Genomic DNA, 26,116 nt, shown 5'->3' with positions numbered 1-26,116 from the left:
ATCCTTTCTCCGAGTTTAAATGAGGTCCGTATGAAAGATCATCACTTTTTAGCTTAACGCTACTCTGGAATTTACCAACAGAAATTAAAACAAGAGTTTGCGTGTGACGAAAGCACGACACACTTAAGACAGCCCACACAAAAGTAGATCTGACACAAACCTGACGACACAGTTACGCCTATCCAAATGCGCGTAGCAAAATGTGCGTTTTGAATCTTCTTTTTTCTCTGGCGGTACTGACAATATCGTTATTGAAACAATCCCAGTGCACTAAGGGATTTATAGAGCAAATCTCGAAAATAATTATTGAACTCGATTTGCTCTATAAATCCCTTAGTGCACTGGGATGTCTCAATAACTTAAATAATAATAAATAACTTTTCTATAGCGCGAGTCCCATCAATTGGCTCCAGGCGCTTTACAAATTCATTTTAAAATAAACTAGCACAAATCAAACAAGCATTCATATAACTGAAATAAAACAAACAAGAACCAAAGCACTAAGCAAATTGGGCGTACATTGTAAACACACACACACACACACACACACACACACACACACACACACACACACACACACACACACACACACACACACACACACACAATCATACCATTGACAGAGAGACCATACAGTACATACAGGTTAGAGAGTTTCAAAGCAGAATAGAGTTTTGAAGAGTCTACAAAGGCTAAGCAAAGGCTTTACGAAACAGGTATGCTTTGAGTTGTGTTTTGAAGGAGGAAAGGCTGTTGGAATCACGGATAAAATTAGGAAGTGAGTTCCAGACGGTCGGAATCTGATGCCTAAAGGTTCTTTCACCAAAGGTTTTTTGTCCTGATTTTGGGGATGCGATGGAGTTTTTCAGAGGAGGATCTGAGAGAACGGGATTAGGCAGGTTTCACGGTAATCAGACTCTTTGATGTGTGTAAACTTTGCCTTCAAATTACTTGCTTACTGTGTTGATTTTCATCATTTTTTTCTGATTGGCATGAGTAAGTATGGTATTTGCAATACAAAAAAATAAATAAAAGCTAAAATGTTTGTGTTTGAGCAATTATTTGAGCGAGTTTTTCGAAGCGAACGTGTGAATCCTGACAGACACCATTTCCTTCTGTCACATGACCCCATCTCAAAGTGTGATTCAACAGACACGAAAATAACACACAAAACTTATGATAATGGGGTTATTAATTTAATTAATACACAAGGTTAGTCTCTGACTAGATAAAATAGGGAAAAAATATCAAATGGGAGCATAAAACCGTTTCTGGAAAAATTTTCAATCGCCACCGAAAGTGTCTGTCAGTAAAAAAAACACGTGCTTTGTTTGCAAAGCAAAGCCTGATTTTACACATCGCGTGCTTTTGTCTGTTATTCTTGCTTGTGAACATCAATTTATTAATGTTCTTCACTGGAAAGCAGGTGTATCATCAACAGTATCACAAAATCGCAAAGAATGAACATTTTTGTTGTGATCCGACCGGTGTCTGTAGACTGAATCACACGTTCGGCAAACTTTGTTTTTAACGGAAATAACCGAGCCTTTCATCGGAAACGACGTTTCAACCGCTTCAGATCGTCTGCAGGAAGAAAAATAGGAATGCGATACCCAGTGGGTAAAACATTTAATCGTTTTTAGTGCCTTTTGATCAAGTTTCGTTGCGTCTGTCAGCAACGTTCGTCAACCCAACGTTCGACACAGCAACGCACGCATACGGATTTGCAGCGTTTGCATTCGGAAAGTGAGGGATTTGTGAGTTCGTTTGCATAATTTCAATCGCTAGTAGGTTTTCCCTTCGTCTCCCATTGTTGTGTTTGCATGTTATTGGCATTTCATTGTGTAAATTGAAAGTTTGTGAGTAACAGTAGTACAATCTGTCGAACGTTGGCGACGCTGACAGACGGAAATATCGAACGTTGCCTTCAATGATTACTACCGCATCCCATTTTGGCGCAATCCCGTTTCGCCGCTATCCCATTTTTTTTATTTTTATTTTTATTTTTACATTTAGTCAAGTTTTGACTAAATGTTTTAACGTAGAGGGGGAATCGAGACGAGGGTCGTGGTGTATGTGTGTGTGTGTGTCTGTCTGTGCGTGTGTGTGTGTGTAGAGCGATTCAGACCAAACTACTGGACCGATCTTTATGAAATTTGACATGAGAGTTCCTGGGAATGATATCCCCGGATATTTTTTTTATTTTTTTCGATAAATACCTTTGATGACGTCATATCCGGCTTTTTGTAAAAGTTGAGGCGGCACTGCCACACCCTCATTTTTCAATTAAATTGATTGAAAATTTGGCCAAGCAATCTCTGAAGAAGGCCGGACTTCGGTATTGCATTTCAATTTGGTGGCTTAAAAATTAATTAATAACTTTGGTCATTGAAAACCTGAAAATTGTAAAAAAAAAAAATTTGTTTTTAAAACGATACAAATTTACGTTCATCTTATTTTTCATCATTTTCTGATTCCAAAAACATATAAATATGTTACATTCGGATTAAAAACAAGCTCTGAAAATTAAAAATATAAAAATTATTATTAAAAAAAAAAATTCCGAAATCGATTTAAAAACAATTTCATCTTATTCCTTGTGGGTTCCTGATTCCAAAAACATATAGATGTGATATGTTTGGATTAAAAACACGCTCAGAAAGTTAAAAAAAGAATAGAGATAAAGAAAAGCGTGCTATCCTTCTCAGCGCAACTACTACCCCGCTCTTCTTGTCAATTTCACTGCCTTTGCATCGAGCGGTGAACTGACGATGCTCTTGCTGTAAAAATGCAGTGAGTTCAGTTTCATTCTGTTAGTTCGACAGCTTGACTAAATGTTGTACATGAACAAAGTATGCAAACCAGATGATCCAGCGACGTCCTTCCCAATTTATGTCCAATTGACGTCTACCCACAACACGCCACTGGATGCCGCGTGGTCAGCCAACCATGTGGTGCCAGTCGTGAAAACCAGGTTCTTTGTCCCACAGTGAGACATTCAAGTTGGGGACTTTGTGACCGCTGACTTTGTCAGCATGGATGGAAAGGTGGAGAGATACAGGGCGGTGATCATCCCCAAGTCAACCCATTTCCCCGATGGGCCAGATCGAGAGGAGATCTGTGTGAAGTGTTTGCGCGCAAAAGACAATGGGAGATACTATGTCTTTCCTAATGTTGATGACATTTCATGCTTGCCAATGGTTCAGATAAAAAAAATCCCACCAACCAACCATGACCAACAGGGGGGATTACTTTTTTTGACATGTGACCAAGTCTCATTTAAGCGTTCACAGTGTTACCTGAGAATAGCACACCCCCTTGAATTGGGACCAAAGAAAAAGCGTTGTATATATGCATTTTTGAATGCTTTTCTAAAGTCATAAGTTCATTTGTGAAAAAAAAAAAATTTTAGGGATTGTTTTGCTGAATGCATGCAGTTAAGAAATTGACCCCGTTTTCAAATTTAGGGGGTAGGGTTGCCCCATAGCCCACGTATGTCTGTGTGACTGTGTCAAATATCAATCTACTTTGCGTACAAAATGTATAGATGTTTGTTTTTCGATTTTAGAATGATTTCTTAAGCTGGCTAGAACTTCTGAGGTCTACAGGAAACGATAAAGATAAAAAAATGTACAAAATATAAGTAGCGTCCTTTATCTTACCATTGTTCTGATCAATGCTGTCCCGTTATTTGCAAGTTAACCATTTTTCTTAATGTGTTCAAGGAGTATGTTAAAAATTATTATCAATGGTTGCTTTAAACAGCACCTTTGGGCAGTTATTATGCAATGAAGTTGTAAAAGCATGTTTTGGGGTTTTTAGGATATAGCGTCTTGGAACACCAATCATCTTGGAAATACGAATGTTCATATAATTTTTTTTACTGTTTTGGATAGATAAAAAGTTGAACTCTTGGTGCAAACTGTTTTTTGGCCCCTGTTTGACTATTTATTATTTTGGAATATTGTGTGTGAGGGGGAAACTGCAATCCTCAATATCATGAAACGTGCCATTAGGAGATTAGGAGCCCCAGAAACTGCAGACAGATTTCACAACATCCGGAACACTCTCCACGCCTCCGACGGGCTGTATCCAGCGATCGACACGATGAACCAACTCCGATGTGATTGCTATGCGGCGTGCAATAGTATGATACTTCGAAAATATAATCATAGGAGTCACGAATGGCCTTGGATGGCTTGCTGATCACTGGAAGTGTTCGCTAAGCACGTGTGTTTTCCAAACCCACGTGACCTCGATTAAAACACGTTATGATACGTGCCAGCGACCCTTTCCATAACACATTCTGAACTTCGACGCACTTGTAAACGCTGTTTTTGAAAGAAAAGGGCATTATATTTTGCGCGCGCTAAATGGCGTTCACATCGGAGTTGGATGTGCGTACAGCTACCGTCGGAGCAGTGGATAGTGTTCCGGATGTTGTGACATGTCTGCAGTTTTGAGGGGTACCTACTCCTCCTGTCAGCTGATAACCCTGACAAGAGTTATTTCTGGAAAACGTCTATTGGAATTTGATAACAGGCAAAACAACAACCACAACAATGATAACCACTACACAGAGCAAACCCCAGTCCATAGTTTCTCGACACATCTCTGGCTGTCTGCAAAAACGGGGATGTTGCACCACACTTTGAAGTAATCCCACACTTTGAAGTAAATTACTTCAAAGTGTGGGGATGTGCCCCACACTTTGAAGTAAACCCATTTTTTACTTCAAAGTGTGGGGGGATCTTCCCACACTTTGAAGTAAACTCAGTTTTTACTTCAAATTGTGGGGGGATCTTCCCACACTTTGAAGTAACTTACTTCAAAGCGTGGGACTTTTGCATCGCCTGTTTGAGCCTGATGATTTTGTCAAAAAAAATGGCAAAGTCTTTTGGATGAGTGAACAGAAAAAGTGAGCGAGCCAAGAAACATAGTGATGTTTGTTATCAGGCTTTAAGCAATGTCCCATTGTTGAGTGTGACGAAAACTCGTGGTGACGATTTTAAAACATGTTGGGTCACGCATGGTCCAATCTTACATGGTCCAACCTTACATGGTCCAACCTTACATGGTCCAACCTTACATGGTGCAACCTTACATGGTCCAACCTTACATGGTCCAACCTTACATGGTCCAACCTTACATGGTCCAATCTTACATGGTCCATATATATTATTGGACCATGTAAGATTGGACCATGTAAGATTGGATCATGTAAGGTTGGACCATGTAAGGTTGGACTATGTAAGATTGGACCATGTAAGATTGGACCATGTAGGGTTGGACCATGTAAGATCGGACCATGTAAGGTTGGACCATGTAAGATTGGACCATGTAAGATTGGACCATGTAAGGTCGGACCATGTAAGGTTGGACCATGTAAGATTGGACCATGTAAGATTGGACCATGCGTGACCCAACATGTTTTAAAATCGTCATCACGAGTTTTCGTCACACTCAACAATGGGACATTGCTTAAAGCCTGATAAACATCATTATGTTTCTTGGCTCGCTCACTTTTTCTGTTCACTCATCCAAAAGACTTTGCCATTTTTTTTGACAAAATCATCAGGCTCAAACAGGCGATGCAAAAGTCCCACGCTTTGAAGTAAGTTACTTCAAAGTGTGGGAAGATCCCCCCACACTTTGAAGTAAAAACTGAGTTTACTTCAAAGTGTGGGAAGATCCCCCCACACTTTGAAGTAAAAAATGGGTTTACTTCAAAGTGTGGGGCACATCCCCACACTTTGAAGTAATTTACTTCAAAGTGTGGGATTACTTCAAAGTGTGGTGCAACACGGGGACAACTAACGCTCTCCCTTTCGTCAGCGCTACTAACCTACACTTCAGAGTGGGAGATTCAAACCGTCAACACGTCCTTGTCATGCACGCTGTTTCTGCAAGCCGCTGGCAACAAAAGGTTGTCTTTGTAGTGGGGCTCGTATGTTGCAGACGCACTCATCAATCATTCACATCTTGCAACAAACATCATACTTTGTGATATTGTTCCTTATAATTATTTAAGGGATTTCAGATACAGAGCCACTTCAGAAATCGGTTTTTTTTTGTTTTTGATAGGGAATAAAAGGCTGCATTTACAGCAGACGAAATTCGTACCAAAAGCGCTCAGCAGTAAATATTCCCCACTCAACAAATGTAACATTCAATGGTTTACCATGCACCAGAAGTTGTCTGCTGATAACACATGCATGACATAAATACTCTTATGGGTATTTTTGTGTTCTGGTATTTAATTTGATCGTTTTTAGAATTTTATATATCCGCAGCATGAACATTCAACATGGCGGCCTCCACAACATTGCGTGTTTTGATTTGAGCGAAAACGTTTCTGAAGGTAAGTTTTCAAGAATACGCATCCATTCACCAATGTCACATCATTTTACTGTTCAAGTAATTCTCCCCTGGGGTCTGTTATTCATCGGGTGAAGCGCTGAAATGCAGAGACTTTGTTTAATCTTGCAATAGCTCATTAGCTGGATTGTGATGCTGATAGATCTAGATCTATCTGTTGATTACAAGTAAGGAAATCATGATCGCCACGCTGGTGATTTTAAACAGATTAAACGAACTTTGAATAAAAGGCGAGGAGAAAGAGATTGTTCATGGTATGATAAATGATTAGTCCTGCCTACGTTAAGGACTTCCATAAGTCTCTAAACGGCTGAGGTGGGGAGGGGTAGAGTCAAAAACTGAGTGAGGGTAGGCCAGATAGTAGGATGACCAGCTGGAGATAAAAACACTCCACTCCCCATGTCTGTACAGTGTTGTGATCAAACTTTCAAAGACGGTAGGTAACAGACAAAATCATACAGTGTATGCTAATCAAATGAGATAAGTGGTTTTGAAAAATGAAGAGGTACCGCTCTTTGAGTTTTACAATTTTGGTTTGTTGCTCGTTTCTCATCCTTTTGCTTATTTTAAGTTGACCGTGCATTGGTGTGAATTTTATTTTTACAGGATATATATACAAGAGTTACACCACATGCCGGTTCCTGGGAACAAGCGTTCTGCAATTATTCCGGTGCCACAGAAGGGAGCTGATTTCACTAGTACTACTGTATCAAGGTTTGTTACCCAATACATCCTGTCTAGCTTAACAGTAAGATTTTTTTTATTTGTATTAATTGGAACATGTTTGCACATCATTTGTAAGGGACCTCTGTGAATTTGATGGGTTTAACGTACCCTCACTATGGTCAACATTCTGTTAGCGACTGCCAGTGTTTGAAGCGAATAAATGTAGCGGTCAGAAAGATTCCAGAATCAGTTTGGTCACTGGAAACTGTGTTTGTTTGTTTTTTAACCTGAAACAGTAAGAATTATACGAATTCATGAAAAAAAGTTTTCTTTCATTTTGGTCTGTTGTGTGAAGACTTGCTAACCCGGCTTTGACCGACTCTCTGAGATAGTAAACGTTATTCAAACACATTCAAATAAAAATGTCACTTTTCATCTTTTGTGTGAAGGGTATCCCAGGCTGATTTCCTGCACCATGGATGTAGAGGAGGCCAGACAGTCTGCTTCTCATTCCAGCTGTGTTGCGTTTGTTTCTGCTCGTGAAGTGTATCGCCACATTGCCAAAGCCATTGGCCAAGAGAAGTCACCCTGTTTGCCCATTTTGCATAGCCTTACAGGCTGTGACACTATGTCGTTCTTCAATGGTATTGGGGAATCAGAAGGCTTGGGAAGTATGGCAAGCATTTGAAGACGTCACTCAAACTTTCTTCAGGTTGTCTGCTCCTTTTTTTTCTTTTTTTTTCTGTTCGTCATAATTGTTTTCATCATTGGTTCACCTTAGTTAATACATTGACATTTTCAACAAGTCATTTACAATAGCATGATAATACTGGGTTTCTCAGTCAAAAAGCCGAATGAAGAGCTCTCTTTCAAATATACAATTTGGGTCAACGCCTTCTCCATATTTGTATATACTTATTGACATTTTTGCAACAAGCAGAATAAAGTTAATAATTCTTATAGTTTGGTCCTGTTGCTTGTTCGGTTGAAAACCAAATAATACGTCAGTTTCTTGGATGATAGCAAACAATTGCACCAAGGAAGAGCGATTAAGGCTACTTCACTGGAAGATATTGCATAATATCTACCCCACTAATATCTTACTACACAAAATGAAAAAACGTGAAAATAATCGCTGTAGTCTGTGTGAAGATATTGATTTCATTGAACATTTTTTCTTTAAATGCCCAAGAATATCAATTTTTTGGAAGAACGTAGAAAAGCAAATTTATATAAAAACAGGTTCACAGATAAAATTTAAAGGTTGTCTGCTCCTCTTTGTAAGCTGAGTACCACTGACAGGGCAGCACAAGAGCTTTTTGGTGTACATTTGTAGGACAAAACCAGCAACGTACTGGGTGTAAACAGTGCTAGACGGTACCTCTTCAGTAAAAAGAGCTGCCAAATTGACCATAATCCCCTTACAAGTGAGGTGCTGCTGCAGGACATGAGATTGAGAAGAGCCATCTACCTGTTAAACTTCCAAACTCTGTGGGCTGGCAGTTCAAGGCTGGAAAGTGGGAGTCATTCTGGACGAGCTTTCAAGAGGTATCCAGCGTGTGCCGAGAACTCATGAGGTGTGCCTGCAAGAAGAGCTGCACAACAAAACGCTGCAAATGCTGCTAAGAAGGACTGCAGAGCACAGCTCTCTGCAAATGTGCTTGCATGCCTGTGAAAACTGTCAGCATCTAAACTGTGCAAAAATATTATTGCACCCATTTTCATACCCCAACTCAAACATTTATTCCTGTGTCATTTTATTCAAACTGTCTATGCCATTAAAGGCTCGCATCTTCGCTATCCGGCACATTTTATTTTTACATCATCATTTACGCCGTCAAAATAAGGATACCCTTGACGTGACAAAGAGATGTGACAAAAACTTCGGGTACCTTTTAAAAAGCCGACGACAATTCCTGAGGCACAACTGGGTCACTGTTGTATACGAAGAGAAAGTCAACTTGATTATCCATCCTGAACAGGTTGTTTTATTTCGCCATCTTGCATATTTCTAGTGTTGTGCCATTGTACCTACTGATGTATGTGTCGATCTCACGGATGAGATGTTTATGTGTCAAATTTGAGGGATACCCAAGTCAACTAAAATCCATGTATTTTAGCAATGACCAAGTGGGTTGCGTTGAAACTTTCAGGAATGTGTGTCTACACACGAGGCGTAGTTCAACCGTTTGAGTACACTTTCAAATCTTCACGAAATAATATTTTAAAAACTGCCACAGGTTTGTTGACTTACATCCCACATAATTTTGACTTCGCATGTACATATGACAGATGGTTGTTTCAAGTACTGCCAAAGTTTCTTTGGAGTATAGACACTTGCCGGAATGTGCTAGTTGTGTAAACACATGAGAACAAACAACGTTTTCGAAATACAGCGATTATGAATTTTAGTCGACTTTTGAGTTGATACATTACATATTTATCAGTTTTATTTTGGGGATACCCTTATTTGGGCGGCGGTCAAATAACCCATGTAAAGGCCACCTTTTATCTTAAAAGTGTTCCAGTTAGCCAAGTTGAGTGCCCTCAATAGCATACATTGAATACAACAGCACAGGAATGAATGTTTTCGTTTTGGTATGAAAATTGGTGCAATATATTTATGTTTGCACAGTTTAGGTAATCCACAAATTCTTCAACCCTGCCACCCACACCGTCCAATCATTCTCTGCACCAACAATACATGTATTGTTTTGTTTAAAAATGTTTTTGTGTTTGTTTCTATTGCAAGAGAATGTCTTGTAGCATCACAAATGCCTAAATACCCTTTTATTGGCGGCCATTTTGAAAATTGTTAAAAAACTACTGATTTCTTAATTTTTTCACGGTGGCTCTGTATCAGGTTTTGTTAAGCAAAAGCAAATGTCCATTTACACCAAATTTGCTGTTAATCACACGAAGTGAAATATGCCTAACATACCCAACCGTTTACACGGGCGGCCATTTTGAAAAATTGTTTAAAAACTACCCATTTTTTTATTTTTTGCGATGGCTCTGTATCAGGTTTTGTTAAGCACATAAAACTCTTCATATTTGCTAAATTTGGTGTTTGTTGCATGATTTGAATGATTTTGCAACATAGGAGCCCCACTATTGGTGACCAATAGAATGGGATCGTCGCCGTTAGGGTGTTCGGAGAAGAACTTTTTTTTGGGTGAGAGATTCTATACGCGCGCGCTATTTAAAGATCGAGCAGGGCCGGACTAGGCGAAGAGGAGGAGGGGGGTTGCCAGTGGTGGTCCAGGCCGGGGATGTTCCCCCTCAGGGGGCTTCGAAGCTGATGGGTAGGTCATATTCTGAGATAGGAAAATGGTCGCTCCTTGCATGAAACGGCATACAATAAACAATAATAAAAAATGTTTTAAATAAGTGAGGTACATGTTTAGGCTAGGGGGAGGGGGGGGGGTTGCGCAACCCCCATAACCCCCCCGGTAGTCCGGCCCTGTCGAGGATTGCTGTCACTGCCTTCCTTCCAACGTTAACACTGGCACGCAAGGTTATGTAAATCGCTTTATTCTTCCTTTTGAACATAACCCGTGGTGTCGTAAAACTGAAACACAATGATAAAACCAAGTAAGAAATAGCCGATATAAAATCCAGAAAAAGGTCCAATTCAAAAACATGACACATGTCATGGGAGTTTCAAGTTCATCTCATAAAAACTGACACACAATAGTAAGAAGGACTGAGCATGAAATGGCTAAAAGAATAAGCTAAGAAAGAGTCTAACTCAGAACATGGCACACATTATGCAAATTCCAAGTCTGTATCGTCAACAAATGCAACATCAAGCCCGAGTACAAATCGCTGATGTCAGTATAAGGGAACTATCCCTTCTATATGTCACGGTAATTTAAAGTCATGAGGATGATCTCCATTGCCTCTCTCAAAAGGTATCGCTATCTGTAATTTTCGTTGCTCATACTTGCACTAAAAACAGACCAAACGAACTATGCCTCTGAGTTATGTGTCAGATAGAGTCCAGCCAAAAAGACCTGGCACATATATCACGTGAAGCCCATGCCATGAACGAGCTCGTAAAAATATTACGAAAATATCATGCAACTTAGTTCGCGTGTCCTGCAGGCGTTACAACCACAATTGAGAGAGCAGTAAAAATATTCTACAAGACTACATACTTCGTTGGCCTTAAAAATTATATGAGGAAAGTAGCAAAACATTCTACAAAGATCACATATCTCGTTGGCCCTTTTAGTTATCTGAGGAAAGCAGCGAGGGTCGGTCTGTCTTGTTTGACGGCACCGGTTGAACTGAACTAGCAAAACGTGCTAAAAGCTAGCTTGCATTCGGAAGTGCGCGCATCAATACATATATCACAAGTAACCCCAAAAAAGATGTTTTCTGCATCCACATGGTATATGCGACAAAGTTAAGACATGATCAAGTCATCGACCTAAAAACACACTTCCAAGCCTTGCAAGTCTTCAAGTAAAATCAATGAAAGCTGACGAACTATATTTGTGTGCGGCGGACTACCAAAAGCGTCAGGTGAGTTTTTAGTGACGCGGCACAGGCGCCCGATTTACGAACTGCGGCAGCAACAATTGCATTAGATCGTTCAACATGTTCATTAGTTCAAATAACAGGTTGGAAATTGTGATGGTTTTAGAAGAACCGAGGCACCTGGATGACCTATACTTTTACGTCCGAGTGTTAGACATCGCCTTGGAGATGGGAAACATTTCAGCGAACATGGGTGAGTGTTTAGATTGTCCGTGGGCTGCCCAGAGGCATTGGCTTAGTGTGTGTGTGTGGGAGGGCAATGTCAGTGTGTGTTTGTGTTTGTGTTTGTGTTTGTGTGTGTGTGTGTGTGTGTGTGTTTGTGTGTGTGTGTGTGTGTGTGTGTTATCCGAATATTTCCCTATTGTTAGCCAGTAACTTTGTTTTCTTCTTGTAATGTGCGAACATGTGTGAGTGTTTAGACTTTCCGTGGGCTGCCCAGATGCATTGGCTAAGTGTGTGTGGGCGTGTGTGTGTGGGATGGCAATGTGTGTGTTTGTGTTTATGTATATATATGTGTGTGTGTGTATGTATGTGTGTGTGTGTGTGTGTGTGTGTGTGTGTGTGTGTGTGTGTGTGTGTGTGTGTGTGTGTGTGTGTGTGTGTTTCATCCGAATATTTCCCTTTTGTTAGCCAGTAACTTTGTTTTCTTCATGTAATATCGCTCCTAAGGTGCTTCATTTAGTCGACTACGTCAAATTAGAAGCAGACTTGACAGACACGTGCATAGTATGGATATGGTTATTTAAGATCATACAATTCCTTCTGATATAGAATTTAGAATGTTTTAAGACGGGTTTTGGAAACTCGAGCCATTCAAGTTAGGTACCGTTCTTTTGGCGACTCAGTAACGGCGCGCCTTCTAGTGTTTTTTCGAGCTTCGGCCGGCTCCTACCCAGAGTGGAAGTGCTATGGTTCCAATGGGAAGACTGGGATCCCACAGCCGAGTGTCATTCATTTCACGAATGCGATTGTGTCTACTCAGGTGTCTGGTAAAAAAACAACAAGTCGCGTAAGGCGAAAATACAATATTTAGTCAAGTAGCTGCCATTTTTCAGCAAGACCGTATACTCGTAGCACCGTCAGTCCACCGCTCATGGCAAAGGCAGTGAAATTGACAAGAAGATCGGGGTAGTAGTTGCGCTAAGAAGGATAGCACGCTTTTCTGTCCCTCTCTTTGTTTTAACTTTCTGAGCGTGTTTTTAATCCAAACATATCATATCTATATGTTTTTGGAATCAGGAACCGACAAGGAATAAGATGAAAGTGTTTTTAAATTGATTTGGACAATTTAATTTTGATAATAATTTTTATATATTTAATTTTCAGAGCTTGTTTTTAATCCGAATATAACATATTTATATGTTTTTGGAATGAGCAAATGATGGAGAATAAGATAAACGTAAATTTGGATCGTTTTATACATTTTTATTTTTTTTTAAATTTTCCGATTTTTAATGACCAAAGTCATTAATTAATTTTTAAGCCACCACGCTGAAATGCAATACCACAGTCCGGGCTTCGTCGAAGATTACTTGACCAAAATTTGAACCAATTTGGTTGAAAAATGAGGGCGTGACAGTGCCGCCTCAACTTTCACGAAAAGCCGGATATGACGTCATCAAAGACATTTATCCAAAAAATGAAAAAAACGTTCGGGGATTTCATACCCAGGAACTCTCATGTCAAATTTCATAAAGATCGGTCCAGTAGTTTAGTCTGAATCGCTCTACACACACACACACACGCACGCACGCACACACGCACGCACACACGCACATACACCGCGACCCTCGTTTCGATTCCCCCTCGATGTTAAAATATTTAGTCAAAACTTGACTAAATATAAAAATGGTCTCGGCTTTTGTGACCCTTCATGGGACAAGGAACAAACGTCGGGACAAGCAAGAGAAAGAGAGGGAAACAAAGAAGGAAAACAAAAGAAAAAAGTCGCGTAAGGCGAAAATACAATATGTAGTCAAGTAGCTGTCGAACTCACAGAATGAAACTGAACGCAATGCCATTTTACTCGTAGCATCGTCAGGCCACCGCTCATGGCAAAGGCAGTGAAATTGACAAGAAGAGCGGGGTAGTAGTTGCGCTAAGAAGGATAGCACGCTTTTCTGTACCTCTCTTTGTTTTAACTTTCTGAGCGTGTTTTTAATCCAAACATATCATATCTATATGTTTTTGGAATCAGGAACCGACAAGGAATAAGATGAAAGTGTTTTTAAATTGATTTGGACAATTTAATTTTGATAATAATTTTTATATATTTAATTTTCAGAGCTTGTTTTTAATCCGAATATAACATATTTATATGTTTTTGGAATCAGCAAATGATGGAGAATAAGATAAACGTAAATTTGGATCGTTTTATAATTTTTTTTTTTAAATGAGGGCGTGACAGTGCCGCCTCAACTTTCACGAAAAGCCGGATATGACGTCATCAAAGACATTTATCAAAAAAATGAAAAAAACGTTCGGGGATTTCATACCCAGGAACTCTCATGTCAAATTTCATAAAGATCGGTCCAGTAGTTTAGTCTGAATCGCTCTACACACACACACACACGCACGCACGCACACACGCACGCACACACGCACATACACCACGACCCTCGTTTCGATTCCCCCTCGATGTTAAAATATTTAGTCAAAACTTGACTAAATGTAAAAAAAGAAAAAGAAGAAGAACAAAAAGCGAAGAACAAAGAAAAAGAAAAAGAGAGAGAGTGCAGTGTCATCTTCCGAGGGTAGCCTACGGCAGCGACCCGACATCCCCCCCCTGGAGCGTCTGTAAAATCGACAAGTCTGGCAGCGGAATGAAATTCAGAGGTGGTTGGAGCAGTGAGTGCAGGGACGGGGCGGTGTAAGAGCACAACGAAACAAGGAACAGGTGTAAGGACGAAAAAAAAAAAAAAAAAAAAAAAGAGGAAAAAATGAAAAGAAAAAAAAAGTAGAAAGATGAGAAAGAGAAAAGAGAAAGAAAAGAGAGAAAAAACCAGAAAAACAACAACGGCGCGCCTTCTTTGTTTGGTGGACGTAAGGTTCTAGAGAGAGGGGGTTGGGGTGGTGTCTTTTTGAAGCGAGTGTCTACTTTGGTGCAGCAGAATAAATTTTTCTCCCACTGGAATATTGTACACGAGATTAAATAAGTGTTTATCGTAACTGATCTTACCCAGCGATTTCTACCCGACTGTCGTACATGCAATGCCTATCTCCCCTGATGTGCATGCGTTTTGACTTGCATTGACTGTGATTCTAGGGTTCATTCAAACACCGGGATACAGCTCGGGGAAACACTACCCTCCTGGCATGGACAGCTGGAAGAAGATTTCAGTCCCTTTGTACCACGTGACCCTCGTCAGCTTTGTGCGCATGCGCACACGCTTGGCATATTCAAACTGTAATGATCCACAGAACGACTTTTTGGAGCTGTACAAGGGAGGCAACTCGACAGAGAACTTAGTTTGGAAAGCGTGCAGCAGTAAGCTCCCTTCACCTGAGGTGCACAACGCTGGGGTGGTGTACGTGAGATTTGTCAGTGACCCGAGTGCGAGATTTTTCAGTGACACAATTGCCGAAAGCTTCAAACTTCTCTTCTCCTTTCACAAGGTTAATGTTTCTTGTATTTCAGGTAATTCATTTAAAGGTAAGGTTTTCAAAAATAGAAGAAAAACACACACGTTGGTAGAGCAGTCATGTGTGATCGTTGTCACAAGCAGCTGTAATTATTTCGTATTATATGCAATCATTGCAAGCGCCTGTTCTTTGTGCTGTCGTTTACCTGCCAGGTGAAACAGCTAGCACTCGTAGTTTTCGTGCGGCACGGTTTTCTCTAAATTCTAGTGTAACGGGTGTATCTCAGGTGTGCTGTAGTGAGCAGTAAATTCAGTTGTGTGTCAGTTTTATTCATTCTTGCCGTAGCCGTTTACAGGGCTAGAAGTCTGCGTTCCAGACTGGAATCCGTTCTTCATTTGAACGTTACTTTTGCTTCCATAGAGCAAAAGGGAGCTGTCTTCATTTGACAGGGGAATTTCGCGTATGCTTTCATGCAACCAGGATGTGGTGCGTAATTCTTTTCTATTGTTTTCGGTGTAGTTTAGGCTGTTTGCGTGTTACATGTTTGTTGTTTCGTGTCTGTGCGTTTCTTATATGTTCAGGCTAGTCGGTCAGGTATTTCGTTTAAAGAAGGTTAGTTTCTTAGTATTGTTAGTTATGTTAGTTATCAATTTTTGAATATGGTCTGTGCATTATGATAACTTGTGTATGTAAAAAGACGGAAAGCTATTTTCGTGTTACATGTTTGCATAACTTCTGCCAATTATTAAACATGTAATGAATTGGTAGAACGTTCATAACATATGAAGTATTTGTGCGAGTGTGTGAGAGCTAGAGTCATAGAGGCTTTGTCCATTCTTTCCTGCATTGGGTTTGATATATGGGAACGGATAAGCGATGTGAGTTAACCATGGACTAAGAGCAATGCTAACCATTTCAGGTTGCGGTTTTCTTGCCGATGAGTGATGGAGATGATCCGCCAGCCCAGTCAAGCTAAGCCATTCTACTGTTGAGGGCTGCTATGGACTCGCTTCGCATGGAACTCGTTCTACAGCTGAGGGCTGCTATGGACTCACTTCGCCAGGAACTCATTCTGCGCTCGTGACGTCATTCGTCTTCGGGGCATCTAAACCCAGGATCTCGCTTCACTTCAAGTCACTGTCAGACCTGCTGGACGGTAACTCTTCCGCTAAATCCGTCCCCTAAAAATAACTCATGCAGGAAGTGTAATTTCAGTGTATGATGGAGTGATAGCAAGAGGGTGTGTTTGCGAGGTAGAGATTTGATGTGAGTGAATGAGAGTAATTAGAGTGTAAACGTTAATTATCTTTGGCAAGGGATTGGGGTTATTTGATGTGTAAATGTGAGTTTTGAGTGCTTTGTTTTGTTCAAGAAATGTATAAACTTCATTTATTGTGATTTGTACCTTTTTACAGTTTGAGAGAGAGAGAAAATTCTGTGAGTTTGTGGATGACAGACTGCGCATATGTGTGTGCGCATATGTGTGTGTGACAAATGGGGGCTCGTCCGGGATTTATGATTGGGATAGCTAGCTAGAAGTAGTGGGTCTATCCTAACTTTTCATCGTCACCTCAGATTTTTCTGTTTGCTTTCTGTTTTTCTGATATTGTTTTGTCTTGTTTTGTCATGTCTTTGTGATACCTGTTTATTGAATATCATTCGTGTGATAGCACTAGAGTTCATTACTTTTGTCACTACCGTCGTAACAGTGACAGAAGTCGGTGTTTTCCGCGCATAGTACTGCTATTCATTTTGCGAAAGAAAGCGTTCATTTGCAAAGCTTGTTTTTCCTTGTTCGGTATTTATTGGTGTCTAGCTCATTTCATTCAGAAGTACCATAAATACTTTTTCCTTTTTATTTCACTGTTTACTGAAGATAAAGATAAATATGTCCGCAAGGAAAACTCGAAACGCGGCCCTGTCTAGTTTTTCTACGCCTGACCCGACTTTGTCTCTTTCCGGCCATGAGTTATCTACTCCGCCTACTCATAGCGAAGTATTTTCTGAATCAGCTGGAAACTCGGTTAGTCTTAGTGCCGACCATGAGCAGATTGCCGCTAGGGGCAAAGCGTTGGGTGTCCGTTCCGGTAGTGCACTTGCCAGATTTGTGCAAGAAGAATTGGACCGTCTGCGCCATCAACAGCAGCAACAACAACGAGTAGGATTGGAGGCTCAGCTGCTAAAAGCTCAACTGGAAGAGGCAAGAAGGAAACAGGAGAGAGAAGAAAGAAGGCAGGAGAGAGAAGAAGAAGAGGCAAGAAGAAGACAGGAAAGAGAAGAAGAAGAGGCAAGAAGGAAACAGGAGAGAGAAGAGGAAGAGGCAAGAAGGAAACAGGAGAGAGAAGAGGAAGAGGCTCGACTGAGACAAGAAGAGACAAGAAGAAAACAGGAGAGAGAAGAGGAAGAGGCTCGACTGAGACAAGAAGAGACAAGAAGAAGACAGGAGAGAGATGAGGAAGAATATACCCGACGTCAACGTTTGGCTGAGTTGGAGGAGGAGAGGATTCGGACACAGATAGCAAGGGCCCAGCGTGAAGAAACTGCTCATGTTCCCCATATCCGTCCAATAGAACCTGTCCGTCTAAAGATCGATCCTTTTGATACCACCAAAGAAGATTTGGATACTTTTTTAGGGCGATTTGAGAGAGCGGCATCCCTGAGTGGGTGGAACAGGGAACGAGACTGGGGAGCTAGGCTGGGGACACTTCTTAAAGGTTTTTCCTCAGAGGTTTACCTAGAATTGCCTGATGAGGACGCGCTAAAGTACGACAAAGTGGTGGAGACGCTACGTGGGGCTTTTCGTTGGACTGCTGACTCTTACCGCTCCAAGTTTCGTCAGGCAGTGAAAAAGGATGAAGAAACATTTCAGCAGCATGCTACTCGGCTCCGGATTTGGTTTGAGCGATGGAGAAAGGCAGCCAAGAAGGAGGAGACATACGAAGGAGTTCGAGATCTCATACTGATGGAGCACCTTCTCGACAGAGTATCTGGAGAACTTGCCGACTTCATCAGACAGAATGACCCCAGTACTCTTTCTGAAGCTGCTGAACTAGCTGAGAGATTTGCATCGTCGAAACGGGCCAGGAAAAATCCAGTTACTGTCTTTGGTAAAGCATTGGGTCACCAGAAAGGACCAAGTAGCCCGAAGAAGGATGCAACTCCAGCAAAGCTTGCTGGCTCTAAGCCATCTGGATTCAAGGGAAAATGTTTCAACTGCGGTCAGGAAGGTCACTCTAGAAGAAACTGTCCTCGTCTAACTTCGGTGAAAACCGTTGTCACTCTGGGAACGGTCACCTCAGGAACTGAACTGCCTGCTCTCTGTGATCCTTGCAGCCAACTGACCTACTCTCCTAGATGTACTGTGAACGTCAATGGTTCTTCAGTATCTGCCCTGAGGGACACTGGAGCTGACGGGCTAGTGGTGGATTCGTCTCTTGTGCGAGATAACAAGCGCAGCGTTGGACGACAAACCATCCGACTTGCAGCCGGCAACGTCGAACGAGAGTGCCCAACTGTTGTGATTGACTTTGAATCGCCTTTCTTTTCAGGAAAGGCAATTGCTATTGTGGTGGAGGATCTTGCTCATCCTGTATTGATTGGAAATGCCATCCCGTTGCCTGATGGACAAACTCTTGAAGTTCCGGTGTACAGGGGAAAGGCATATCCTGTGAAGACATGTGTTGTCACCAGAGCACAGCATGCTCGAGAACAACAAGGACCCAAAACTCTTAAAATGAAGGACTCCGGACTGGGAGGTGTCACCCGAGATGAACTCATTCAGCTACAAGAGAACGACTCTACATTGGTACGCATTCGAAAGCTAGCGGCGGTTAGTAATCCTGCTCCCTCCGGGAAACATGGCCAAGTGAAGTTTTCCTGGAAGAAAGGAGTTCTGCAAAGGGAGTTCTCATCAGGTGAAGATGTGTACCATCAGATAGTTGTACCAGAAGCCTTGAGACCTGGAATCCTTAAGCTGTCGCATGATGTACCAATGGCTGGCCATCTTGGTTCGAGGAGGACTCGAGATCGAGTGTGGAACTCTTTCTACTGGCCGGGAATGGGCGGTGACATCCGTCGATATGTACAATCCTGCGATGCTTGCCAGCGAGCTCTACCCAAGGGGAAAATTCCAAAAGCACCACTTGGAAAGATGCCTCTGCTGGATGAACCTTTCCGGAGAATCGCTGTTGACATTGTGGGGCCTTTGACCATCTCCGAAAGAAAGAACCGCTACATTCTGGTTGCTGTAGACTATGCCACCCGGTACCCAGAAGCGACCCCTTTACCCAGCATCGAAGCAGAGCGTGTGGCTGAAGCACTCTGGCAGATGTATACTCGGGTTGGAGTTCCCAAAGAAGTACTGACCGACAGGGGTTCTCAGTTTGTCAGCAATCTCATGAAGCAAGTGAATCAGTTTCTTGCCCTGAAAGGACTCACCACGACACCATATCATGCTCAATGTAATGGTCTTGTAGAAAGATTCAATGGGACACTGAAGACAATGCTGAAGAAGCTCTGCATGGAGAAACCCAAAGATTGGGATCGTTTTGTTCCTGCCCTCCTTTTCGCCTACCGAGAGGTACCACAGGAAAGTTTAGGGTTTTCCCCTTTTGAACTTTTGTACGGGAGAACTGTGAGAGGACCTCTTTCCCTTCTCAAGGAGATATGGACCAAAGACACCCCTGCAGAAGTTAGGACTACTGCTGAGTATGTCGTGGATCTGCGTCAGCGTTTGGAAGACACTTTGAAAATCGCACAGCAGAACCTGGACAACTCCTCCCGGCGCTACGCCAGAGCTTTCGATCGTCGTGCAGTGAAACGAAACTTCAAGATTGGAAGTAGAGTTCTGCTTCTCCTACCCCTGAAGAAGAACAAGTTAGAAATGGCTTGGGAAGGACCCTACGAGGTTGTAGGAAAAGTTGGAGAATGCGACTATCGTCTGCGTGTAGGCACCAAAGAAAAGTTGTACCACGCCAATCTGATCAAGGAATATGTTGAGAGGGGGTCCAGACCTACCCCATCAAGAGCGGATCAAGATGTCGTCACTACATGTGCCGTGGTGATCGATGAATCAGGAGCCACCTCAGAGGAAGACGTGACGTACCCACGAGACATCCCTCTACCTGCACTTCAGTCCAAAGAAGGTCTGAGTGATGTTCAGTGCAACCCGGCTTTGACTGACAGTCAGCGTGACGATGTGAATCGTTTCAAGGGTCGTTTCGTCAAAGCGCTCACGGATTTGCCTGGTTCTACCAAGCTTGAGGAATTTTCTGTCAGCCTACTGACTTCAAAGCCTGTTTTTGTCCGTCCTCGACCTGTGCCATACTCCCAAACTGAAACTGTGAAGAAGGAAGTGGAGGCCATGCTGAAAATGGGTGTCATAGAACCTGCGTCCTCACCTTACAATGCTCCAGTGGTCCTCGTGAAGAAAAGGGACGGGACGATTCGGTTCTGTATCGATTATCGTCAGCTAAACAGGGTCACTGAGTTTGATGGAGAACCACTCCCTGACATCGATCAACTCTTCAGCTGTCTTGGGCGTGCCAAGTACTTCACCAAGATAGATTTGTCGAAGGGGTATTGGCAGATACCAGTCCTTGCTGAAGACAGACCGAAGCTTGCGTTCATCGTTCCTCAGGGACAATTCCAATGGACCATGATGCCGTTTGGTCTTCAGAATGCTGTCGCAGTTTTCAGCCGCATGATGAGGAAGCTTCTCAACCCTCTGCGAAGAAGTGATGTCCACAACTTCATGGACGACATCCTCATCGGCACTGAAGACTGGGGGACTCATCTTGAGGCCCTGGAGGCCGTTTTTCGTCGTCTGGAAGAAGAAGGTCTCACGGCTCGACCTACGAAATGCTTCGTAGGATTCCCTGAACTGGACTACCTGGGTCATCGAGTTGGCCATGGCCTGATGTGGCCAGAGGCAGCCAAGCTCGAGAAGATTCAAGCTTCAAGACGTCCTGAAACCAAGAAAGAAGTCCGCGCTTTTCTTGGCCTGGTTGGTTTCTATCGACGCTATGTAGCCAACTTTGCTGCCATTGCTCTGGCCCTTACCAACTTGACACGGAAGAACTGCTCAAACAAGGTTCAGTGGACCGAGGTTTGCGAGGAATCTTTCAACACTCTCAGGGAGATTCTCAGCAAACCACCTGTTATCTGCTTGCCTGACTTGTCCCAGCCATTTGTACTGCAGACCGATGCCTCTGACGTTGGTCTCGGAGCTGTTCTGCTGCAAGAGAGGGATGGGGAGTTGAAACCTGTGTCATTTGCAAGCCGCAAGCTGAACTCTGCAGAGAAAAACTACGCCACTGTTGAAAAGGAGTGTTTGGCCGTGGTGTGGGCTGTCAAAAAGTTTGAGGTGTACCTGTATGGCCAAGAGTTTGAACTTCAGACTGATCATCAGTCTTTGCAACACTTGCAGAGAGCAAAAACCTCAAACGGTCGTCTGATGCGATGGGCATTGTTGCTTCAGCCATTCTCCTTCCGGATTCGTGCAATCCGAGGACGTGAAAACGTGGGAGCTGATTATTACAGCCGCGTTGTGTGAAGTTTTGTAACTTAACGGTTAGTTCAGTCTAACAAGGGGGGTGTGTCACAAGCAGCTGTAATTATTTCGTATTATATGCAATCATTGCAAGCGCCTGTTCTTTGTGCTGTCGTTTACCTGCCAGGTGAAACAGCTAGCACTCGTAGTTTTCGTGCGGCACGGTTTTCTCTAAATTCTAGTGTAACGGGTGTATCTCAGGTGTGCTGTAGTGAGCAGTAAATTCAGTTGTGTGTCAGTTTTATTCATTCTTGCCGTAGCCGTTTACAGGGCTAGAAGTCTGCGTTCCAGACTGGAATCCGTTCTTCATTTGAACGTTACTTTTGCTTCCATAGAGCAAAAGGGAGCTGTCTTCATTTGACAGGGGAATTTCGCGTATGCTTTCATGCAACCAGGATGTGGTGCGTAATTCTTTTCTATTGTTTTCGGTGTAGTTTAGGCTGTTTGCGTGTTACATGTTTGTTGTTTCGTGTCTGTGCGTTTCTTATATGTTCAGGCTAGTCGGTCAGGTATTTCGTTTAAAGAAGGTTAGTTTCTTAGTATTGTTAGTTATGTTAGTTATCAATTTTTGAATATGGTCTGTGCATTATGATAACTTGTGTATGTAAAAAGACGGAAAGCTATTTTCGTGTTACATGTTTGCATAACTTCTGCCAATTATTAAACATGTAATGAATTGGTAGAACGTTCATAACATATGAAGTATTTGTGCGAGTGTGTGAGAGCTAGAGTCATAGAGGCTTTGTCCATTCTTTCCTGCATTGGGTTTGATATATGGGAACGGATAAGCGATGTGAGTTAACCATGGACTAAGAGCAATGCTAACCATTTCAGGTTGCGGTTTTCTTGCCGAGGAGTGATGGAGATGATCCGCCAGCCCAGTCAAGCTAAGCCATTCTACTGTTGAGGGCTGCTATGGACTCGCTTCGCATGGAACTCGTTCTACAGCTGAGGGCTGCTATGGACTCACTTCGCCAGGAACTCATTCTGCGCTCGTGACGTCATTCGTCTTCGGGGCATCTAAACCCAGGATCTCGCTTCACTTCAAGTCACTGTCAGACCTGCTGGACGGTAACTCTTCCGCTAAATCCGTCCCCTAAAAATAACTCATGCAGGAAGTGTAATTTCAGTGTATGATGGAGTGATAGCAAGAGGGTGTGTTTGCGAGGTAGAGATTTGATGTGAGTGAATGAGAGTAATTAGAGTGTAAACGTTAATTATCTTTGGCAAGGGATTGGGGTTATTTGATGTGTAAATGTGAGTTTTGAGTGCTTTGTTTTGTTCAAGAAATGTATAAACTTCATTTATTGTGATTTGTACCTTTTTACAGTTTGAGAGAGAGAGAAAATTCTGTGAGTTTGTGGATGACAGACTGCGCATATGTGTGTGCGCATATGTGCATATATCAAGTTTGACTCCAGGCAGGGTAGAGCAGTCATGTGTGATCGTCGTATCAAGTTTGACTCCAGGCAGGGTAGAGCAGTCATGTTTGATCGTCGTATCAAGTTTGACTCCAGGCAGGGTGGAGCAGTCATGTTTGATCGTCGTATCAAGTTTGACTCCAGGCAGGGTCGATACGGATTGATTGTATATGATGTCTTAGAGACGTATCCATGCCCTACCCCGGTGTTGACACCGTGACACGTAAAGGACCTCAGTCATTCTGCCAGAAGTGCAGATCAAACTCACTGATAACACGTAAATACACACACAACTTGGTAGCGGCCCAAACTCTTGTGATTGTAGCTTTCTGCTGGAAGGAAAATAATTTATTTTCAACTGAGGATTTGAGTCAGAAGAAGACATAGAATGATATAATTCTTTGCAATTAGATAAGCTGAGGTCTTTCTTTTCTGCTAAGCTTACTTATTTCTTCTTTTTTGTTTGTTTGTTTCTTTCATTTCTTTTAACTGTATGAGGATAAATATCAATGATTTAAACGCGTCGATGAATTGGTTGAATATATCTTTGAATGAAATAGAAGACGGGCGAAGTGGCGCGGTGGTAAGACGTCGGCCTCATAATCGGGAGGTCGTGAGTTCGAATCCCGGTCGCTGCCCCCTGGTGGGTTAAGAGTGGAGATTTTCCCGATCTCCCAGTGCAGACCTGCTAGTGACTTAACCCCCCTTCGTGTGTACACGCAAGCACAAGACTTAGAGAAGACTTAGAGGGCTGTCACACATGCGACTGAGTCGCGCGATTTACCCTGTCACACAGCCGACTCAGTCGTAGAAAACAGGTACGACAAGTCTGCGACTCAGTCTCATGCGATTCCCTGGTAGCTTTGAGGTTTAGAACATGTTCTATTCCTGCGATCCAGTCGTCGGTCAATCGCAGGGGAAGAGCCAACAGAGCCAATCAGAACGCGTTGCTGCGGCCTTGACGCCGTGATGTAAAATAATGGCGGACAGTGGCGTACAGCGTCTCTTCGTCGATTCAAAACTTTTTGGAAGAACAGTTTTTTACTCAGATATAAAGGAGACGTTTTAGGCGTGTACAGCGGTCGGAAAACATTAATTGCAGCTGTCTGGGAACTTTATTTCTTGCAAAGGCGTAATGCTGAAAGGAATTTTTCAGAAAGGTAGAGCGACGTTCGAACGTTTAGCGTCTGCTCTCGCAAAGCGCGTTTGCCGTGTTCACTATGACACGTCACTTCCGCCCCGCTCGCGTGGAGTTATCGTTCGCCAGTCGTTCGTCTATCGTTCATCGTGTGACGGGTCAATGGCCTACGATGTGATGTGCGATCGGCCAAAGACTGAATCGCAAGACTGAATCGCAACGACTGAGTCGCCTGTATGACCGAGGCTTAAGTGCCCAAGGAAAAGATCCTGTAATCCATGTCAAAGTTCGGTGGGTTATGGAAACACGAAAATACCCAGCATGCCTACCCAACGAAAGCGGAGTGAAGCTGACTATGCTCTCAGAGTATAGTGTGGGGAACCAAAATGGGCAAACGAGCTCACACGTCACCAGCATTTCTGGAACGCTGAAGAAGAAGAATGACATAGTCCGCAGTGGATTAGTTGTCGTGCTTTCTAAATGGCTTTAAAGAAACAGCACCAACTCTCAACATTCACACCAGACACAATATAGAGTGTAAGTACGGCCACTAGGCTTGAGTAGAAGAGTTTCTGAAATAACTCTGTCTGAGTTCCGTTTGCTGTGGAAGAGTGATGCCCATTCGAAACAGTGAGACAAACAATCGCCGCTGATTTGTGGACCCTCCCAATCATGGCTTCACAGTGAACATAGAGCTTAAGAAACAAGTTGGAAACGCGTTACGCCCATATAAGTACCCAGACATTTGTTACGCCCGATTGTGTACCCAGAAGATTGACGTGGCGTGTGGGTGTGCTGCCTTAAATAACATTATCCCAGGCAAATCGTTTAAGTGAATATTAACAGCTATTGTGTTTTAAGCGTAGCAATAGGGTCCGATATTTAGACGAAACAAGTATACTGCCGACGAGTCGAAGACAAGTCGTATGATTGTTGTTCGAGCCTAAATATCGGACCCTATTGCTACGCTGAAAAACATAATAGCGGTTATATTTGCTATTTCTCCTATGCATTTAAATCGCTTACTTTCCTTTGTTTCTCAGAAACATCTCACCATACAGAATTCTTTTCTTCTGTATCAGATATCCCGTCAGCCATCTCGCGGCAATGGCGGCCTATGGAACTGCTCGGTGGCTGAATGGCCGGCCTTTGCTGATCACTTCCGGTGTAACGTGGATAGGGAGTGTGAGGGAGGGGAGGACGAGGCGGACTGTTTCTACACTGATCACTGCGGTCAAGGTTATCTGACACTGGACGACAGGTGCGTTCGAGTGTGTGTGTGTGTGTGTGTGTGTGTGTGTGTGCGTGTGTGTGTGTGCGTGTGTGGATGTGTGTGTGTGTGTGTGTGTGTGTGCGTGTGGGTGGGTGGGTGTGAGTTTGTGCGTGTGTGTGGGTGTGGGTGGGTGGGTGTGAGTTTGTGTGTGTGTGTGTGTGTGTGTGTGTGTGTGCGTGGGTGGGTGTGAGTTTGTGCGTGTGTGTGGGTGTGGGTGGGTGTGTGTGTGTGTGTGTGTGTGTGTGTGTGTGTGTGTGAGAGAGGGGAAATAGGCTATGTGCGTTTATGTTTGTGTTTGTTGAAAGGGGGGTGGGCCGGAGAAAGAGAGAGACAGATGAGGTGTGTATGCGTATGTGTGAGTGTGTGTTTGTGTATGGGTGTGTGTGTGTGTGTGTGTGTGTGCGTGTGTGTGTGTGGGTGTGTGTGTGTGTGTGTGTGTGTACCCATGTTTCCACAGGTTTGGTTGCCTAAATCACCATAAGGCAACTATCCACACGTGGATGGCAACCTAAACTCTGGATGGCAACCTAATTGTGTGGATGCTCGCTTCATTTAACACCGTT

At 42.8% G+C, this 26,116-nt stretch overlaps 2 protein-coding genes and 1 long non-coding RNA gene across 3 annotated transcripts in view; 2 read left to right on the top strand and 1 right to left on the bottom strand.

The window, feature by feature from the left end:
* The window catches only part of LOC138976225 (uncharacterized), a 525,645-nt gene that overhangs the window by 172,439 nt on the left and 327,090 nt on the right, over positions 1-26,116 (bottom strand). The gene's annotated exons all lie outside the window — the stretch shown is intronic.
* On the top strand, positions 15,300-18,072 carry LOC138976923 (capping protein inhibiting regulator of actin dynamics-like). Its single transcript, XM_070349816.1, has 3 exons — positions 15,300-15,657; positions 16,091-18,005; positions 18,041-18,072. Exons 2-3 carry the CDS (start codon positions 17,060-17,062, stop codon positions 18,070-18,072), a joined length of 978 nt encoding a protein of 325 aa, XP_070205917.1. The 5' UTR covers positions 15,300-15,657; positions 16,091-17,059.
* Positions 18,035-23,104, top strand: LOC138976206 (uncharacterized). The gene is made up of 2 exons (XM_070349045.1): positions 18,035-22,122; positions 22,556-23,104. The coding sequence occupies exon 1, from the start codon at positions 18,134-18,136 to the stop codon at positions 21,722-21,724; it is 3,591 nt and encodes a 1,196-aa protein (XP_070205146.1). The 5' UTR covers positions 18,035-18,133; the 3' UTR covers positions 21,725-22,122; positions 22,556-23,104.

This window comes from Littorina saxatilis, linkage group LG9, assembly GCF_037325665.1.
Source record: "Littorina saxatilis isolate snail1 linkage group LG9, US_GU_Lsax_2.0, whole genome shotgun sequence".
NCBI lineage: Eukaryota > Metazoa > Mollusca > Gastropoda > Littorinimorpha > Littorinidae > Littorina > Littorina saxatilis.
The sequence above is the reverse complement of the archived record's forward strand: the minus strand, read 5'-3'. Positions and strand labels throughout refer to the sequence as shown.